This window comes from Vanessa cardui, chromosome 28 (genome assembly GCF_905220365.1).
Source record: "Vanessa cardui chromosome 28, ilVanCard2.1, whole genome shotgun sequence".
Classification (NCBI taxonomy): Eukaryota; Metazoa; Arthropoda; class Insecta; order Lepidoptera; family Nymphalidae; genus Vanessa; species Vanessa cardui.
In genome coordinates, this window is record NC_061150.1 from 594,191 (window position 1) to 616,763 (window position 22,573).

The following is a 22,573-nucleotide window of genomic DNA, read 5'->3' on the forward strand; positions in this document are numbered from 1 at the left end:
TACGTGTGTGTAAAGATCATATTCACATAAGAAATAAATATTGATAATTTGGGATAGCGTACTTAATTCGGATGTGATCGGTTTTACGAATTTTGCCGATGTTACATCTAAGTCGTGTCGTACTATGTGTATAATATGTAATGCATAGATTCACTTTATATTTGAGACATAACAAGAGTATATACAAATCGACCAGTATTTAATGAAAACGGTTACAAAAATGAACAGACAACTCCATATACATATTAAGCATACATAAAATCCTTTGACTTATGACCTATTCAATCTAGAACCTTCAAACTAGGAACTTAAGTTGAATTAAACTCTCCTGATCATACATTCACGTGCTTTATTCGTGTTTATAATTCATCTCGTGCTCAGCGGTGGATGAAAACATCGTGAGGAAACCTGTATGTGTCTAATTTCACATTGGAACAGCGTGGTGGATCTTCCAAACCTTCTCCTCAAGGGTAGAGGAGGCGTTAGCCCAGAAGTGAGAAATTTACAGGCTGTTGTTGTTAGTCATACAGCAAAACTTTTGTGTTCAGGTTCGAAGGTTGAGTGAGCCAGTGTAACTACAGTTACCATATACAGTCTGTTACTTTATGTTAAACTATATATGGACCATAGACAACAAAATATTAGTTTTTTTTTAATTGCTCTAGTTTTAATTATTATATGGGTCAATTAATCTTTTATTAATATATTAACATTTTAGAATATAAATAAATATCTTTAATATTGATTTAAATAAAGGTCATTCATTCAATTAAGAAATGTCAATTTTATAAAGACTTTTAATTAATATCAATTTATTCTTTTGATGTACGAGATATAGATGCGCTGGTTCATAAAACATACATATATATGTATAATATATATTCACATTAATTAATTTTGTGGGTTTTATAAAACGCTAATTAGATGCCGCCTCGGCGCGGGTACTTATGACCAAATAACATAAAATCCTTATAAATTGTAGCTCATGTGTTATTCTTATATATAACCTATATTACTGTTAAATTTCACCCAAATCCGTTCAGTAGTGTTTTCGTGAAAGGGTAAAGCATACATACATAACAAACTTTTGCATTTATAATTTAAGTATGAACGTGTGGTTTTACCATCAATCATAGGATATAGGGTACAATGTCCAATTCCATCTTCTTCATCTCTTTTTTAAGTATGGATGAAACTCGTAAACAGTCCAAGTTAGGATATGATGTATACTGTTGAGTCACAGATAAAATGATCGTTTTATTAGGCATTTAAAATTGGATCTTTGAAAGGAAATTGTGCGTGTTCTAAATTCAAAAATTACGTTACCATTAAAAACCGGTCAAGAGTATTTAAATACAGAGCAATTAAACTATACGCGTTACAGATAATATTCGCTATCATTAAAATAAACTATAAAAAATAAAATTTCTTAAAATTTTTAGGCTAGCGATACAATTATTAAGATTACAATATTTGTCCGATAAAAATAATTTTACGATTTAGACGATTTTATAATAGCTCAATCTTTCTATAAATTTGAGAGAGAAAAAAAATAAAAATCTCTAGCAAAGGCACAAAGAAATTATGCCAAAATAAAAAAAAAAACATTTCATCCATAATTTCGTTAACGTCACAGATTAAAAATAAATGATTGAGCTATATTTTTTTTTTATTTATATTACCTTCTATACCTGCGTCCATAGTTATTATAGTAGATTGTATACTGAATTTTCGTATCTGAAACAAAAAAGAACAAAATTTTATTTGAATATCTTAATGTAGTATCAGTGAAACAACAACAATAGACAGTAAATTTCCCACAGCTGGGCTAAGGCCTCCTTCCCCTTTGGGGACAAGGTTTGGGACAAATTAAACCACGCCGTTCCAATGCGCTTGGGGGAATATACATGTGGCAAAATTTCTTTAAAATTTCACGCATGCAGGTTTCCTCACGATCTTTTTCCTTCACACAAATTAAGCACATGAATCAGAGGTGCTTGCCTGGGTTTGAACACGCAATCATTCGTTAAGATGCACGCGTTTTAATCACTGGGCCAGCTCAGCTTCACGGAGCTTTGGTGTGACCACGAAACCCAAATAGACAACATCGAAATGACGAGAAGTCAGTCCAGCATCAATAATGGATTATTCAAGAAATTATCCATGATTTTTTTAAATTTAATAGTAACAAACAAGCCCCACCCTCTACACAATTTAAAAAAAATTGAATCCTGTCGCACTCCTTTGTAGTTCTGATTCCTTGTCAGATTGCCGCAATCGATTTATTAGCCACAGATAATAATAACATTTGTAATAACATAGATATTTCACATTTTACGCCGAATTTGAACCGTCGTAAATAACGATTTTATCTATTGCGACTAAAAGATAAAGATTGCTTAGATTAACATATTTCATGCGATTTGCCAATAGATATACTATACTAGCTGTGCCCGCGACCTACGCCTTTGAATTTAACCAAAAAAATATATTATTTTGGCCTAAGTTACTCCTTATTATATCAGTTATCTGTCAGTGAAATACCCGTCAAAATCGGTCCAGCCGTTCCAGAGATTTGCCGGAACAAACAGACAGACAGATAAGAATTGTAAAAATATGTTATTTTGGTATATATAGGATATATTTATTTATAAGGACAACTTACAAAACATACACCATTCATAGGTTTTAAAATAAATAATTACATTTTTAGCTAAGTGTTGTTTCAATTAAAAGTTATCACGGCATGGAAAGGACAGTATTTTCTATTAACCTAACACAACTTTTTTTTTCTACTTCTATTATACAAAAGGGGAAAACAAAAAATACTACCAATAATAATACAATATAAAATGTAAATATATTACATACATATATAATTGTATTTAACTAACATAACTATAGTTGTACTGAGTGACTACTGAGTTTCTTGGCGGTTCTTCTCGGTAAAGAAATCTCGAACGAACCTCTGGTAGCTTTACTGGGTATAATTGTTAAATGAAGATTCAAAACTTACATCACTACATAGCATAAAACAAAGTCGCTTTCTCTGTCCCTATATCAGTATATATGCTTAAATCGTTAAAACTACGCAACGGATTTTGATGCGGTTTTTTAATAGATAGAGTGATTCGAGAGGAAGGTTTTTGTATATAATACATGGACAATATAGCAAAGAAACACTGATAATTTTAGAAGTTTCTAATGTGAAGTAAATAAACAAATTCTGTAGTATATTTAGTATCGGTATTGCACCATTAGTATATTAAACTTATAGTACATTTAAATTAAAAAAATATCCCCGATGTACACAACGGATTCGTTAAGTATAATCATTAAAAGAGTACTTTTTACAAAGAAACGCCTGTATTTAGGCTCGGGTTCCATGATAGGACACTAATTACTGTAAATAGCAGCATTGTAAATCTGTTTATTTGAAAAGAGCAACTATGCGAGTTTCTTGCCGTTTCTTCTCGCTAGAAGCTGCTTTCCGAAACGGTGATAGTATTTAATTGTTAACGATTCAAAAACGCTTCATTGTGAAGTTTACTTGAATAAAATTGATTTGATTTGAAGTTACGATCTGTCAAAAGTTCAAACAAAACTCGCCACAGACAACACAAAAACACTTGACAATGAAACTATTGTAATAATCGTAAACAAGAACTGTTGACAATATCGAATTGTTCTCGACATCGCCGTCCTCTCCGACCGATTTTTTCTTTATGTTATAGGTGGCAAACGAGCAGGAGGCTCAACAACAACAACAGCCTGTAAATTCCCACTGCTGGGCTAAAGGCCTCCTCTCCCTTTGAGGAGAAGGTTTGATACAAATTCCACCACACTGTTCCAATGCGGGTTGGTGGAATACACATGTGGCAGAATTTCTATGAAATTTGTCACATGCAGGTTTCCTCACGATGTTTTCCTTCACCGCTGAGCACAAGATGTATTATAAAGACAAATTAAGCATATGAATCAGCGGTGCGTGCCTGGGTTTGAACCCGCAATCATCGGTTAAGATGCACGCGTTCTAACCACTGGGCCATCTCGACTCAGGAGCAGGAGGCTCATCTGATGGAAAGTGACTACCAGCGCTCATGGACATCTGCAACACCAGGGGGCTTGCAGGTGCGTTGCCGGCCTTTGAGGAAGGAATACGCTCTTTTCTTGAAGGTTTCCATGTCGTATCGGTTCGGAAAAACCGCCGGCGAAAGCTGGTTCCACAAAGTGGTTGTGCGTCGATACACACTAGCTTGGACACCCAACTTCACACAAGTAGAAGTAACACATAAAGAGTTTATTACAAATTACTATGATCGAACACAACAAGAGCCTGTAAATTCCCACTGCTAGGCTGAAGGCTTCTTCTCCCTTTGAGGAGAAGGTTTTGGAACATATTCCGCCACGTTCCAATGGGGGTTGGCGGAATACACATGTGGCAGAATTTCTATGAAATTTGTCACATGCAGGTTTCCCTTCACAGCTGAGCACGAGATGAATTATATAACACAAATTTAGCACATGAATCAGTGGTGCTTGCTTTGAACCCCCAATCATCGGTTAAGATGCACGAGTTCTAACCACTGGGCCATCTCGACTCTCAATGACCGATATATAAGAGAAATACTTCATTTTATATGTTGTTTTGTCGCTCTCTCATTTAAGGGTACGGTCAGGTGTATTGTTTATAAATATAATTATTCAGGCGTTCATTAACAAAGCGATCCTGTGGTGTCTGTCGAAAAGACGGAAAGGATACCGCTGTTTTATTAAGTGGATACTCCGGTGTAATAGGGGACAAGGCGCTCTGAGCATCAGCCAGTCTTACATACCACCCCCCACTTTATGCGGGGTAAAGTCATAACACGTTTTTCCAGTCAGATAAAAAAGAGGTGTCGATATAAAAAACGAATCTCCTTCTTTGGGAGTTCAAAGTTCGTAATTAATTTTATCAAATTTGGTTTAGTAGTGAAAGCGTAACAGACAGAAAAACAAACATAAAGTTTTGTGCGGATAGGAAAGATAAAGGTAATCGGCATTTCTCTAATACAACAAGTATGATAATAATACATACTATAATAGGGCTTATAAACCCACATATAATCCTTCTCTATTAATCAATCTATTCATTGACGAAAACCACATCAAAATCCATTGCGTAGTTTTAAAGATCGAAACATACAAACGGGAAGCGACTACGTTTACTATGTAAACATTTTAAAAACAGGCGTAATAAAATCTTATCAAAATCTACGTTATCACGTTTAGAACATATAAAAAATTAATTAAACATCAAAACTACATCTATTAATTAGCGATGCTATCGTCAGCCAATCCTTATCGGGAACCTTACATATAGCGACACTAATAACACATTTACATAAATTGAAACACATACATATTAGGTATATTTGTACTGTCAAAAATTCGAGATGGCCCAGAGGTTAGAACGCTTGACCATCTCAACTGATGATTGCGAGTTCAAACCCAGGCAAGCACCGTTGAATATTCATGTGCTTAATTTGTGTTTATAATTTTGACGACCTCCATGGTCGAGTGGTGTGTACACCGGTTTTCAGGGGTACGCCACTCTGAGGTCCCGGGTTCGATTACCGGCCGAGTCAATGTAGATTACCATTAGTTTTCTATGTTGTCTTGGGTCTGGGTGTATGTGGTACCGTCGTTACTTCTGATTTCCATAACACAAGTGCTTCAGCTACTTACATTGGGATCAGAGTAATGTATGTGATGTTGTCTCAGTTTTTTTTTTTATATTTCATCTCGTGCTCATAGTAAATCTGCCACCACGCTGTTCTAATGATTGTCTTATAGACAATCATTAGAACAGCGTGGTGGAATATGTTCCGAACCTTCTCAAAGGAAGGAGGCTTTAGCCCAGGAGTGGGAGGCTGTTGTTATATGTCCTGTCCACTACACATAGACTTTCATTCCCCATTCCTCATCCTCCTGCCTTATCCCAATTTTAGTCACAGATATAACGAAAAATAAAGACGATTATTGAATAAAATTTACTAAATTGTGTTTTAACAGAGATTTAATATTAGAGTTTCTGGCCGGTTAGAGAGGGGTGCTAGGGATGTATAATTTTTTTTTAATTTATTAAACGTAAACATGGTGGTAGGGCTTTGTGCAAGCCCGTCTGGGTAGGTACCACTCACTCATCAGATATTCTACCGCCAAGCAACAGTACTCAGTATTGTTGTGTTCCGGTTTAAATGGTGAGTGAGCCAGTGTAACTAGAGGCACAAGGGACATAACATCTTAGTTACCAAGGTTAGTGGCGCATTGACGATGTAAGGAATAGTTAATATTTCTTACAGCGTCATTGTCTATGGGTGATGGTGACCACTTACTATCAGGTGGCGCACATGCTCGTCCGCCAACCTATACCATAAAAATAAAAAAAGCCTTTCTTTTGGATAAGCGCAGTTTTCCTGGGACCAAATAGTCTATATTTGATTCTGCTATTAATTCCGCCTTGAACCCTTTGTCGTATTAGACGGTCGGGCAGATTTTGGCCCCGCCTTGTATATTTCATAATAAATCTATTTGCATACGTCGATGGCAGAACCTGGCAGACTTTGTGGTTGAACGGTTTAACGATGTGCTGTACTGTTACAGCACTGTTATGGGGTATGTACAGGAGGTATGTTAGCCAGCAACCCTACAACAACAACAGCCTGTAAATTCCCACTGCTGGGCTAAAGGCCTCCTCTCCCTTTGAGGAGGAGGTTTGGAACATATTCCAATGCGGGTTGGTGGAATACAAATGTGGCAGAATTTCTATGAAATTTGTCACATGCAGGTTTCCTCACGATGTTTTCCTTCACCGCTGAGTACGAGATGAATTATAAACACAAATTAAGCACATGAAACAGCGGTGCTTGCCTGGGTTTGAACCCGCAACCATCGGTTAAGATGCACGCGTTCTAACCACTGGGCCATCTCGACTCTTAGAAACCCTACCCTCCTCGGTAATTGTTATGTAATATTAATTCTAAGGTAGTTTTTTTAACTTTCATTTTTAAAGTACATATGTCGTATTTTGTTTATTAAATTTTTTTCGTTACGTTTGAAGACATCGTAGGTATATATTCTTACTCATTGTATTTAGATTTATATGTATATTTATTTATTTTATATGTATTGATAATATAATTTATTAATGGATATATAATTTGTGTATTCTACATTTATATTTATCATAGTTTTAATAATAGACTCATTTTATTTTATTTATTAGTACAGCACCACCTTAGATTCTATGACCTATCCTACCGTTGGTTGCCTGGAAGAGATCGCTATGTAGCGATAAGGTCGCCAAAATTGTACGCCTGTTATATCAGGGCCAAATCTTTGTTATATTTATTTTTATTTCTCTGTGTGGTGTATAATACAAATAATAAACTAAACTATATCAATCAACATCGACCTTTCAAATTTCAACGTCAAAATCATGACCCTAGAACATATACTTAAGCCATAAAAATATATTTTTTGTTTCTGCCCGATCAAGGGTCAAATTCGACATTAAAAACCTAAACACGCCTTATCCCCGATTAGAATCCATGTAATGTTATGACGTCAGCTGTCAAATTTTATATTGACACTAAGGAGGTTTCATATTGACAACTCAATTTGATATTAATGATTTTTTTTTAAACTAACAGTGGACAGAGCCGAGATGGCCTAGTGGTTAGAACGACTGCAACTTAACCGATGATCGCGTGGTCGAACCCAGGCAACCACCACTGTATGTTCACGTGCTTAATTTGTGTTTATAATTCATCTCGTGCTCCGCGGTTAAGGAAAACATCGCGAGGAAACATGCATGTGTCTAATTTCAAAGAAATTTTGCCACATGTGTATTCCACCAACCCGCATTGGAACAGCGTAGTGGAATATGTTCCGTACCTTCTCCTCAAAATTTACAGTCTGTTGTTGACAGTGGTCTGATTTGGAATTATATGTGATATTGTCACATTTAATTCACTGTAACATCACGATTCAAATATATATTTATAACAAAAGCTATTCCAATAGAACAACTACAAACAAACTACAGATTTACATATTCCATTCAATTTTCTAATAGCTTAACTATATACACAACTATAGTACGACACAACTTAGATGTATCATCGGCAAACTCAATAAAACCGATGACTGCCGATTCACACAACCAATAGAAATAGCTCCCTATCGCGCCACTCGACGCTATTCGTCGCTATAGATTCACGCGTCAGAGAAAGCAAGTGCATGTAAATCGACGCGTCAAATTGTCGAATATATTAGGTCATATGATATTACAAGTTACACGTTTGCGCAAAGATCATATTCACATGAGAAATAAATATTGATGATTTGGGATAGCGTACTTAATTCGGGTGTGATCGGTTTCACGAATTTTGCCGATGTTACAACAAAGTTGAGTCGTACTATAACAATTTATGTTTAACTAGCGACCCTCTCTTTAATAGGAGAGGAGACAGGACCCAGCAGTGGAAAATTTACGGGCTGTTACTTTATAATACAACACTATTACACTAAACTATTTATGTCAACTTAAATTTAACTCCCAGAGTGCCCATAACCACTTCTTCGACGTTCCATGTCTGTATATCAAAACAAAATCAAATCAAAATATACTTTATTCAAGTGGGCTTTTTCAAGCACTTTTGAATCGTCATATAACAATTAAGTGAAGCTACCACCGGTTCGGAAAGTAGATTCTACCGAGAAGAACCGTCAAGAAACTCAGTAGTTACTCTTTTTCAACATTTAAAAAAAAGTACAGTCATGTTAGTTAATACATAAAACATATATCCTGCCTGTTGTTGCCTGTTTCTAAATAACGTTTCAATGATCGTATCGAAAGATCTACATAACAAAAACCGATCAGGCATCCTGGTATTAATCTTCAAATTCCCACGCTTTAATTTAAATTCAGAGTTTTTTTTTTTATTAACACATCAATACCGAGGAGACGATTGAATTAATTCAGCGCTATGTAGCGCTTACATCACGAAAACCTAACGGTACCACATTCCAGTCTTAGTGATTCGACTTAATCAAATATACTCTCGTGAATATAAGTTATTTATTATCTGTCCGAATAAAAAATGAGGTTCTATTAGTCTAACTGAAAAAAAAAATCTCATACTAGAAGCTACAGATAGTAAATCATTACACAGTATAAAACAAAGTCGCTTACCGCTGTCTGTCCCTATGTATGCTTAGATTTTAAATTACACAACGGATTTTGATGCGGTTTTGTTTATTTATATATAGAGTGATTCGAGAGGAAGTTTTTTTTATTTATTTATTTTATCTTAGAGTCTCCAACAAAGGACACACACACACAAATGTGTACTTAACAAATTCAAAATAAAACAGCATAAGAGTTACACAAGTTATGTGCTCCTTCAATTATAGGATACCAAAGCATGCATAGCAAAAATATTTTTTAAACGTAATAAAAAAGAGAAAATAATAAAAACATGGGCAATATAGTAAAGAAACACTGATAATTTTGGAAGTGTCTAATGTGATGACGTCAATGAACAAATTCTGTAGTATATTTAGCATCGGTATTGCACCTGTGCGAAGCCGCTACCTCGATAGTTTACATAAAAAATCAAAGTTAAAAAAAAATTGATTATTAATATAATAACGCACGTCTGGACGCGCCCTAAGATCACGTATACCTGCGCGAGCGCAGGAAACAATAACACCAAGGCCGTCGGTTCACCTTGCCGTGATCGTCTGATGCATTTCTGATGTTTGATTAATTAATTGATCGCAATCATTATTATTTCATTAGACCTTCGTTTCCAAAGTCACCGATTATTGACACAGACAGACAACGAAATACAACATACTAGCTGCCCCCCCCTGACTTTATACATAACCAACATATAAAGTTTTTCATGGTTACGTCACTCCGGCCGCGTGGATATAGAAAATTTTCATTAATTTTCTATGTTGTCTTGGGTCTGGGTGCTTGTACCGTCGTTACTTCTACTTTTCAATAACACAAGTACGATAGCTACTCACATTGGGATCAGTGTTATGTATGTGATGTTGTCCAATATTTTTTTTATTACAAAGTGGTCACTACCGGCCTAAGACATTAACGCGGTAAGAAATTTTAACCACTCCTTGCATCGCCAATGCGCCACCAACCTTGGGAGCTGGGATGTTATGTCCCTTGTGCCTGTACACTGGCTCACTAAGTCTTCAAACCGGAACCCAAAAATACTAAGTATTACTGCTTGACAGCAGAATATCAGCCTAACAGCAATAAGCTACAATAAAGATTTTTTTTTAAATCGCTTCATAGAGAAATTCTTATAAAAGATATTTTTTGTTTTACAAATTAAAAAATTGTAAAACGATCCTTATTATACACATATGTGAAGCCGGGATGTATCGCTAGTTCTTCAATAGTATAAAAAAACAACATTTTTTAATGCTACTAATATTATAAATCGAAAGTCAGGATAAATGTATGTTTGTAACTCTTCCACGAAAAAAACTACACATCGGATTTCGATGAAATTTCACAGTAATATAGATCATACATCAGAATAACACATAGGCTACAATTAACAATGATTTTAAGTAATTCAGTCATAATATAACCAGTGCCGGCGTTAGGGCCCAGGGCGCCAAATTTGGGAGGGCGATAGGTGGAGTTGGAATACTTCCCCCAAACAATAAAAAATATTAAATAAAAAAAAATAGAAGCTACATAACTTTCCACGTCTACTTCGTTAGCTCTAGGTCACGCTAAAGGAAAGATAGGTTTCTTAATAAACGTTCACATTGGTTCAGGGCTCAGAAAAAAATTAACACCCGATTTCGGTTTCCTTAAGTGGGCCGAGTGGGCGCCAAAATATTCTTGCCCAGGATGTCAGTCCCTGTAACGCCGGCACTGAATATAGCGATACATATACACCGTGCGAAGTTGGAGCGGGTCTCTAGTTTAAAAAAAAAACTTTAGATATTTTAACAAGAAATGTCTTAAAACATTTACGACCACATCCAACCCACATGTGTTGCACAGACGATACAACAACGCTTTGAACGAAGAGGATATTACATCTGCATTACAAAAAAAAAAAAACAAATTCCCGCCTTTTATTTTCCCGCGCAACTGTTTTATTTTTTCTCACACAACGTTATAAGATCGATAGTTTCGTGCAAATGAATTCATATATACATCCTAAACTAAAGCGCTTTTATAAATAGTACTGAATTATGCAAGCGATTACATCGCTTATAGATTCGTTGTTTATAAAGATTTTTAAATAGATACGCCGATTCAATTATTTAATAATTAATTAGATATAAATCTAAAATCTATTTATTTATTTATTCTTAATTGCACCCAATCTTACAATTGAAAAAATAAAATTTTTGGTACATAAAAGTTGCATGAGGTGCAACTTTTGGGTAAAGGATCATAATATTGATATAAATGGGAAGGGTGCAGTAACTTTTATAAAAAAAAATCTATGTTAATATTATAAATGTTGAAGTAACTCTTTCTGTATGTCTGACACTCTTTCACTTCCAAACCGCAAATTTGAACTCCAAAGAAGGACATAGGCTACATTTTTTACCTAACACATGACAACCAAAACTCTAAAATGCGAGCTAAGCTGCGGGCGTCAACTAGTACATATGTAAAAGCGAAAAGCCGCTCACAGACTTGAAATATGGCAGGTAGGTTCCTTATAGGGTGTAGACAGCCGCTAAGAATTTACGAAACTGAATCCTTAAGGGGGTCAAATTGGAGTTAAAAGTTTGCTATAATACAATAATAATTAGTCATTCGTTATTCTTCTCCCTGGCTCGTTTTAGGTCGACATCCGCTAATAGATTTTACAAAACTCCAACCCTGAGGGGGTAAAATGAGACTTACAATTTGAGCTTTATAAATTACGCGTGGGTAAAGTCGCATCTTCAGCTAGTATTATGGAATATTTTACACTTAATTAACAACCGCAGACAGGATGGAACCGTACCATGGTTATCAGTCCAGCAGTGGTCTAAATACATCGACACGATCACAGCCATTCCGACTTGTGTTCCAAGACCCTACCAGGGTTCAAATGGGCAACAATCCCACATAACCTTACTTCTCTTTCAGGGATCCGGCTTTCTGGGGTTCTTTTTGAGAAGATATATAAGAGCAGTGGCGTTGTTAGGTGGGGAAACGCCCGATGCATGGAAAAATAATCAGGCCCTCACCCCCTCTTTCCCATCCCTCTTTAATTAATAATTACCCTTTAAAATTATAGATACCAAATAAGAAATCTTGTGCGCAGGGTCGAGATTTTCTACAGAAGCTTAAGGTTTAGTTAAGAGGGCCCCCTGTTCTCCGGGGCCCTGGTGCACCGAGCTACGCCACTGATTAAGAGATTAGTTAAGTCGTGATTCATTATAAAATTAAAAATCGTGATCAGCAGTGAATCAAACTGATGACTTCAGATTATAATCACGTGAAGAGGCGATGGCCCAGTGGTTAGGACGCGTACATCTTAACCGATGATTGCGGCTTCAAACCCAGACAAGCACCACTGAATATTCGTGTGCTTAATTTGTGTTTATAATTCATAACGTACTCGGCGGCGAGGGAAAACATCATGAAGGAATCTGCATGTGTCTAATTTCATAGAAATTCTGCCACATGTGTATTCCACCGAACCGTATTAGAACAGCGTGGTGGAATATGTTCCAAACCTTCTTAGCAAAGGGAGAGGAGGCTCTGATGTTATTATTGTTTGTTTGTAGCCACACCCCCATAGGGGTTACGATGTTAAAAATTCAAACAAATAAAAAAACACTAGTAAAAAATACAATAACAGACATGGACGCTTGTATTTTTAATACAATTAAATTCTCGAGTTAGATACAGCATTTCCGAGGTAAAATGTAACCTAATATGCCACAGACATACATTAAACTCATAACATATATTTATATAAACTTGTTGTTATGAATGTTTGTGAATTCAAACGAAAATCATATCCTTTTGAAAATAACGAGAATTTGTTACAAAAACCTATACATATTTCATCGTAACATCATCCTTGCTTCTTAATACTCGGAATCCAACCCCTCCCCCCTCCCGACCCTGAGACCGTATCCTGTTGTGACTCAGGCGACTTTATCAGTTAGACGCTTTGATTTCCCGCGATAAATAGTATTTTACTGCATATATTACGATATACTTTTACAATCGTAATAAACCAATGTTTATTGAGTTGTTATATATATAATATAGATTAACGTAACGTAAATATGTACAATACTAGTGATCCGCCCCGGCTTCGCACGGTTATTTGATACGTATCGTTATATTATGACCAAATTGCATAACAACAACAACAACAGCCTGTAAATTCCCACTGCTGGGCTAAAGGCCTGCTCTCTCTTTGAGGAGAAGTTTTGGAACATATTCCACCACGATGTTCCAATGCGGGTTGGTGGAATGCACATGTGGCAGAATTTCTATGAAATTTGTCACATGCAGGTTTCCTCACGATGTTTTCCTTCACCGCTGAGCACGAGATGAATTATAAAGACAAATTAAGCACATGAAACGGTGCTTGCCTGGGTTTGAACCCGCAATCATCGGTTAAGATACACGCTTTCTAACCACTGGGCCATCTCGAAATTGCATAATATGATTATTAATTGTAGCCTATGTGTTAATTGTATTCTGATGTATAACCTATATCACTGTAAAATTTCATCCAAATCCGCTTAGTAGTTTTTTCGTTATAGAGTAACAAATAAAACATACATGCATACATACATCCTAACAAACTTACGCATTTTGTAATATTAGTAGGACTAACTGAACCGGCTTTACGCGACCTAAATTTACAAAACTACCTATAGTAGACAAATTGTCACCCCATTTTGCCTCCTCAAGGAGTGACATAAAATATATGTCCTTCATGACTTCAAACTATCCATGTAAAAATTTCATCAAAATCGGTTCAGCGGTTTAAGCGTGAAAATATGCGACACAATTTAAATGTAACATCGCCATAATGACATTATATAAAAAAAAACAATAATTCGTCAATTTGGCATTACAGATTATTACGTTCGCGTATTTAGTCATTTTAAATACGCACTTAATTCGGGTATTGTCGGTTTTACGAATTTTGCCGATCTAAGTTGTGACGTACTCATACTACATAGTATAAAACCTACATAGTATAAAACAATAACCGATGTCTCTCCGTCCCCTAATGAATATTTGTGAAGATATTACGGATTTATAACTCAAGGACGTGGCTTGCATTGTCTTAGGATAAAAAAACTGTCGTTGTGTCACTCTGCATTAAATTTAGTATCAGCATTGCACCCGAGCAAAGCCGGATCGGGTCGCTAGTATAGACACATAACTAATAGATATATGAGGCAGTCTGCACCGAGATTATTAACCATAGTAAAATATAGTAAAGCTACATATATAATTTACTACTAATCAGTATATTAGTCGCATCTTTTCAGAGCTATTCTAAGAAATGAGTCTCAGTGAGTCGCAAAATAAGCAATCCTATTTTATTTTCCACATTATTACAGAATATTTATAAAAACACATAAAATTTAATTCGTGCTACTTGTATAATTAAATAAAAAAAATGAAAATTGTTCTTTAAATGTTGATTATTTAAATGTCAATAATGACGTCACATTGCATTCCATTTTTTTTTCGCTCCACTAAAAAAATCAAAGACATTACTCATACATACAGGCATGTCGATTAAATTAATTATTTCAATACTATAAATTACCTTTAAATTTGTAGTGTACATAGTGAAAGCTTGTAAATATATATAGTACGACACAACTTAGATGTCGCATCGGCAAAATTCGTAAAACCGATCACATCCGAATTAAGTACGCTTTCCAAATTATCAATATTTATTTCTCACGCGAATATGATCTTTACACAAACGTAATAACTTGTAATATCATATGACCTAATATATTCGTCAATTTGACGCGTCGATTTTCATGCATTGTTTTCTCTGACGCGTGAATCTATAGCGACGAATTGCGTCGAATGGCGCGATAGGGAGCTATTTCTATTGGTTGTGTAAATCGGCAGTAATCGGTTTTATTTTCATTCCATTGCATTTTCCTTTGCAAGAAAATTTGAACCAATCCAATATTTATAGATTTAGGTGACAAATTTAGCGCATGAATGTACGTTCAGTCAAAATCTAAATAAACTTTATTCAAGTGGGCTTTTACAAGCACTTTTTAATCGTCATTTATCGACAATTAAGTGAAACTACCACCGATTTGGAAAGTAGAATTCTACCGAGAAGAACCGGCAAGAAACTCGGTAGTTAGTCTTTTTCCACTTTAAAAAAATACAAAGTCATGTTATTTAATACAATTATTTAAATTAATATATCCTGCCTGGAAGTGAACAGATATTAATTCCACGCTTTTTTTATCATCTACAAAATCTTGTATCGAGTAATACGCCTTTTTTACCAATGTATTTTTTATAAACGATTTGAATTTACGAGACGGCAAAGTTAAAAATATCTGCTGAATTTTATTACAATTTTTCAGTAATATTTAAGTTCAATTGAAACAAGCAATCTTCGTTGAGATTTACTGTGTAGTCTTGCCACTAGACAATCTAGGCAATGCCAATTTTACTGATCCAGATTAATTAAGAACAACACATTACATCTCAGATAAAAAAGCTGATAAATTGTAGTGTGATATAGTTTGTATGTGTTATAAAGCCAAACAATATGATTTCCTTGAATGCTTTCCAAATTTAAATTTAAAATATATTGATAGTGTGAAATGTACCTATAATAAAGCGAAACAAAAAGACACATCAAAAGGTGGGCAATTTCCTTGAATGCCTTCCAAATTTAAATTAAAAATATATACTCTGTGCTCAGCGACAATTGCGCCATAGCATAGCATGATAACGACGAAAATTATATAATAGAGGAAGTTAAAGTAATGGGTCATACAAATCATACATAGTAACTTTTGATAAGGTTGTTATATTTTATATTTAATGGGGAATAATATAATAAGTTGTAACTAGAATTATTCATAACAAACAAAAACAACGACAATAGCCTGTAAATTCCCACAGCTGGGCTAAAGGCCTCCTCTCCCTTTGAGGAGAAGGTTTTGAAACATATTCCACCACGCTGTTCTAATGCGGGTTGGTGGAATACACATGTGGCAGAATTTCTACGAAATTTGTCACATGCAGGTTTCCTCACGATGTTTTCCTTCACCGCTGAGCACGAGATGAATTATAAAGACAAATTAAGCACATGTATCAGCGGTGCTTTCCTGGGTTTGAACCTGCAATCATCGGTTATGATGCACGCGTTCTAACCACTGGGCCATCTCGACTCATCAAACAATCTATACTACTATATTATATATGTGAAAGTATTGTCTGTCTGACGCTCTTTAACGACAACACTAATGAACCGTATTTTATGCAAAAATAGGGAATCAAAACTCATAAATTGGCAACCCTTTTCATTTGCGTTTGACGGGGAATCCAGAAATTATTAAGGGAATTACAGAAAAACGTTACGGTGCGTTACAAGAGGGGTCAAAAATCTTCAAAAATTGTGTTTACGTAATACTTGAACGCTCCCTCAGCCAAATATCCGACCACACAACGAATGCTAGTCATGTTTAAAAAGTTAACATATCTATACATATAATAAAATTGGAGTGTCTGTTTGTAATAAAAATACCCTCTCCTACTCAATGCATATGTGCAATGCAAAATAACATTTTTTACAATTTTTATTTGTCTGTTTCTTCCATCTTATCTCTGGAACGGTTGGACCGATTTTGACGGAACTTTTCACTGGCAGATTATTGATATAATAAGGAGTAACTTTGGATACAATAATACTTTTTTTTTGTTAAATTCAAACGCTTGTACGCGTTTTGCTCGCGGGCACAGCTAGTAAACAGTCGCGAATCGCTTCGAGAAAAGATGGTACGGCCGTGCCCGTTTTGCTCGAGACTTGGCTGGGGCACTGCCGAGCCCACAGATTATGAATTCTTTTTAGCACTATATATTTTAAGCACTAATAGAGTATATTTAGATGCTAATTTTCCATACTATGAAACATTTATACATAACTTGTATACCATTATTACATGTATTTTATTTTTAAATCTTTAACTAAAAAATACTTTTAAAATGCCAAGGTTTTTTTAATAATCCAAGTACACATTTAAAATATGTATTTTGAAAGTTAAAAGGTATATTATTTTTGTATTTTTTCCCTATGCACATACATTTGCTATAAATAGTTTACCGACATTATGTTTAAGAGACAAAAGTGTAAACAATGAAATCATTATATATATCTTATATTCAGTATATAAAGAGTACGAAACATTGCTTATATTATATTTTAAACAAATAAACATATGAGTCGAGATGGCCCAGCGGTTAGAACGCGTGCATCTTAACCGATGATTGCGGGTTCAATCCCCGCCAAGCACCACTGATTCATGTGCTTAATTTGTCTTTATAATTCATCTCGTGCTCAGCGGTGAAGGAAAACATCGTGAGGAAACCTACATGTCACAAATTTAATAGAAATTCTGCCACATGTGTATTCCACCAACCCGCATTGGAACAGCGTGGTGGAATATGTTCCAAACCTTCTCCTCAAAGGGAGAGGAGGCCTTTAGCCCAGCAGTGGGAATTTACAGGCTGCTGTTGTTGTTGCTGTTGTAATATTTATATATCTTCGTACTCTGTCTTCTATATCTATACTCATATTATATATTTGAAAGAATCCCTGTTTGTCTGTCTGTTGCTCTTTCACAACCAAACCGCTGAACTGAATTTGATGAAATTTGGTATGAAGCTAATATGAACTTTAAGGAAGGCCAGACTATTTGCTTTTTGCCCAAAACCTAATGCCCCTAAAAAGCAAGCTATACCGCGAGTTACAAGTAGTATATATAAAAATAAATAACTTCGTTGCTCTGAAATAATACTTTACATATGATTTAAGGGGTTTCTAAATGGTGTCTATCAAATTTCATTTCATCGTATGGTACGCCATACAACACATATTTTTCTGTATATTATATATTACAAAACACAAGCTTGTATGTGTTTGTCATAGTTGATTTTGACCTTTATAAGCAATTAACTTTACTTAGAAGTAAAATGACCTTTGTGGACTAGCGACAAGAGTGCAAATCCAGAAGCATCAGTTGGAAGAGGCCTTTACCAAGAGGTAAATATTCAGATAGAAAAGTTATCTATCCATTAAACTCTTTTCTATTAATAAAGTCTATTTAATTTTACAACATAATATATTCCATAGCAATCATTATTTTAACTGATCATTAACTTTAAAGTACATATATATTTAATAACTTGTAGTCATTAAATTTGACGATAAAATATAAAAATTAATCGCTTTTAAAAACCCATATATAATTATTTTAAATAAATAAATGTAAATCTTCGGTAATAAAACATTAATTAATGATTCATGTTTCATTAGAATAATTAAAGAATGCAATAAAATATATATAGTAAAGTTGCTTTTAGAATGACTAATCTTCAGTAAAAATTCTGTACAAGGAATATATGTTATGGGAAAGTTATGTTTTGTATTGAAGTAACATACAAATGGGATATATTATGTTGAGTAGCTATGTTATGGTCATTTATACTCTGTAAGAAACATTAATTACCCCTATCTAGTCCAAATTCTACCATATTATGAGAATTATGATGTTTCGACCCTTGTAATTATACTAACTCAAGAATCTTTCTAAATAAAACTGAGTTATACTGTTTCACTGTAGTTTGCAGTCTCCAGAATACCGTACAATGTAGAATATTATTGAGATATCTATATGTTTAATACTAGAATTCCGTGCCAACTTAGTATGTGTTAAAAAAGATATTTCTCTAAGTTTTTTAAGTCTATCATAGATTTCACATGAACAAACAGTATATTAAAAATAAACCTATATGATGTCAATATCATTTTCAACTATAGTTAATAACAATCAAGGCGACCTCTGTTTTGGAAAAATTACGAACATATAATCTAATTATTTTTATATAAATGTTAAAGTAAAGTGTACTTACAGTGAGTTTATCGCCTAGGGCATGGTTTGGCTGCCTTGTGCTCTAATGCTACTCGTCCTCGACAGTCTCTTCCCAATCGTCTGCACATGGAAACCAATATTCAACAATGCTTCGTGATCCAAAATTTTACGACCATCAAAAATGTAAGCCGGCTTCATCATAACTTCATATATCTTCTTATAATCTAGTGATTTAAATTCATCCCATTCCGTGCATAAAACAATTGCATGGGCCCCCGATACAGCTGAATACGCTGAGTCGTGGATTTCAATATTCTTACGAACTAATTCTGGTTCATTTGTGACTTGCGGATGGAGTAATTCGTAGTATATTTGATCATGTTCTACTTTTGGGTCGTAGATGTGCAATTTCGCCCCTTCGTCTAATAACGTCGTTGATACATAAATAGCTGGGGATTCTCTTGTGTCTCCGGTATTTTTCTTGAATGAAAATCCGAGTACAGCAATCTTTTTGTCGGCAACTGTGTTAAATAATGACTCAATAACTTTACGTGTAAATCTTGTTTTCTGATAATCATTTAAGTTGACGACTTGCTGCCAATATGCGGCTACTTCTGGTAAATTAAGACATTCCGATAAGTAGATGAGATTTAGAATATCCTTCTGGAAGCAGCTGCCTCCGAAACCGATGGATGCTTCGAGGAATTTAGGGCCAATACGAGAATCCCTACCTACAGCTCTGGCTACTTCAGACACATCAGCACCAGTAGCCTCACAGACTGCAGATAGTGAGTTAATACTGGAGATTCTTTGAGCTAGAAAGGCATTAGCAGCCAGCTTTGACAACTCTGAGCTCCAAGTGTTGGTTGTCAGGATGTTTTTAGCGGGTATCCAGTGTTCATACACCCAGCAGAGGGCCTGTACAGCTTTTTGGCCTTCAGGCGTGTCTTCACCGCCGATAAGCACCCTCTCAGCCTCAACGAGATCCACAATAGCTGTACCCTCAGCCAGAAACTCGGGATTCGACAATATCTGATATTCGACACCGGGCTTCGTGTTAGCGCGTAGTATTTTCATGATAATTTCAGCCGCTTTCACTGGCACGGTACTTTTTTCTACGACGATTTTGTTACTCGTAGCGATGTCTGCGATCATACGGGCAGCTCCCTCGATGTATTTGAGATCAGCGGCTCTGCCTTTACCATTGCCGATCGTTTTAGTCGGCGTATTCACCGAGATGAAAATTAAATCGGCCTCCACGATGCTAGTTTCAATGTCAGTCGAGAAAAATAGATTTCTACCGCGACACTGCTTGACAACATCGTCCAAGCCGGGCTCGTAGATAGGCAGTTTATCAGAATTCCACTGATTTATTCTCTCTACACTCTTGTCGCAAACGGTCACTTTAATATTAGGACATTTTAACGCAATCACACTGCACGTAGGACCGCCGACGTAGCCAGCACCAAGACAGCAAATTTTTTGTATAACCATTTTTCAATTTTGTATGAAACGTCTTGGATTAATTTAAGCGAACAGAAGTGATTTTGTAATTCGAGCTGTACTTATACACGCTATTCACTCTGCCGGGGCCTCGAGGCTAATAACGGGCGAAACGGCTATGCAATCATTTTATTGTGAAGTTGTAAACCAGAACTTCTTCGTATGCAACAAGCCACATTCTCTCTGATGTCAATGACATTTGGACTGTAGTTTAGTGTAGTACATTGCACGATAATATTGAACTTAGTGATGTACTCTTTAATTGTGATTCATATTTAATAAAATGAATTAATCACTGTATTATTGCGATAGATACAATTGTGAAATGTTTTATAATACTAATTGATAAACATAAAGCGCTGTTTGAAGTTTGTAATAATTTAGTATTATCTTTTCAACTGTAAAAAATAAAATACATATTGTTCCAATTTCATTTCTGTCGTTTACAACTATTGGCAGCATTGGTTCAATTTGTGATAAAGAGTGGCGGCAAAATTTGATAATTTAAATATTATCCTGAATAGTAACAATAATCTACAATATATAAACTATACAAACAAACACAACAAATGTGAATGTGAGTGAAAAGGATCTGTTGATTTTCACAAAAACTTTAAGATTTGCGAAGTAAATAATCTAGTGTATGCTAGTATTCATTGAATTTTAACATATATATGTAATTTAATTATGTATAATTGCTATGTAATATGTGGGTAACTATTAAGTTTCATGTTTGTGGCTTCAAACTTGTGGTAACTTTACTGTTAAATTAATAATTTTGAAACACGATACGGTTATATTTTTATAATTAGTTTTAATATCTCTTCGATTTTCATCGATAATCGACTGATTTAACTGTGGACATGTCCACGGTACATCTCTATCAATACTTTTACCATTGCTAATGTTTCTATAAATTATAAAGTCAAAAAACGTTACGCTAAGCGTAACACGCTTTACAGTCTATGTTACATCTATTAACGTAAGCTATACAAATACAGGTTTGGTTAAAAAAAATCTTTACATATTTTATGTAATTACTCGTAGAGTTAAAGTCTAGTCAATAAATTGTATTTCCTAAGTAATTAAAATAAAAAATGTTAAGTTATTTTCTATTGTATATAAGTCATCTAGAAGTTTTTCCCGCTATTTCTAATTCCTGTCTTTATTTGATTAATTAGATCAGCAAAGCCGTCGGAGGAAGTTGTTAGCCATATTATAAAAAAAAAGTAGTCATAAAAGTACTTTTGATATTTAAATCGTTGCATTAAAGTGTTGAATATATTCTAAGCTTGGTAGCTTACCAGTTAGTAAAGTAAGCTCTACACTTCTACAGCGAAAAACCGGCAAGTAACGCTGTAGTTACTGTTTTTAATTTACACAATTTTAATTACAGATTATATCATTTATATCAGTAAGTACCAATAAATTTATATATATCCAGTCTAGATATCAATAAATACTAAGTCCACACTTTTTTAGCTTTAATATTATTAATGATATATAAAACTATACCAACTGCCCGTCCTGGCTTTTTTATATATAAATATTTCAAGTATATTTCGACGGCAGCGGTTTTTCAATATTGCAAAATTATAGTACCAATGATATTCTAATAAACAGATATGTTATATCCATACTAAACAACAGAAAAAAGTGCCACGCCGGGGACCGTTTATTTTACATTTCGTTACAAGTAAAAAGGATAGCTTGATAAAAACAATAAGTAAAAGGGATAAATAGATGTTTTAATTACTCAAAACGTATTACTAAGTAATTATAATGTATTATAACGTATTACTACGTAAAACGACTAAAGGCAACCGTCCCAATTGGGACGTAACCAGCTTTTGCCAGCGGTTTTTGCGAACCTATACATACGACTTGGGAAACTCCAAGAAAATACATACATTTA

At 34.8% G+C, this 22,573-nt stretch overlaps 1 protein-coding gene across 1 annotated transcript; it reads right to left on the reverse strand.

Moving 5' to 3' along the window:
- Window positions 1–264: 264 nt before the first annotated feature.
- LOC124541472 (UDP-glucose 6-dehydrogenase) lies at window positions 265–20,859 on the reverse strand. Its single transcript, XM_047119385.1, has 2 exons — window positions 19,196–20,859; window positions 265–1,737 (listed from the first exon to the last, which is right to left on the reverse strand). The coding sequence occupies exon 1, from the start codon at window positions 20,647–20,649 to the stop codon at window positions 19,210–19,212; it is 1,440 nt and encodes a 479-aa protein (XP_046975341.1). The 5' UTR covers window positions 20,650–20,859; the 3' UTR covers window positions 265–1,737; window positions 19,196–19,209.
- Between the last annotated feature and the right edge of the window lie 1,714 nt (window positions 20,860–22,573).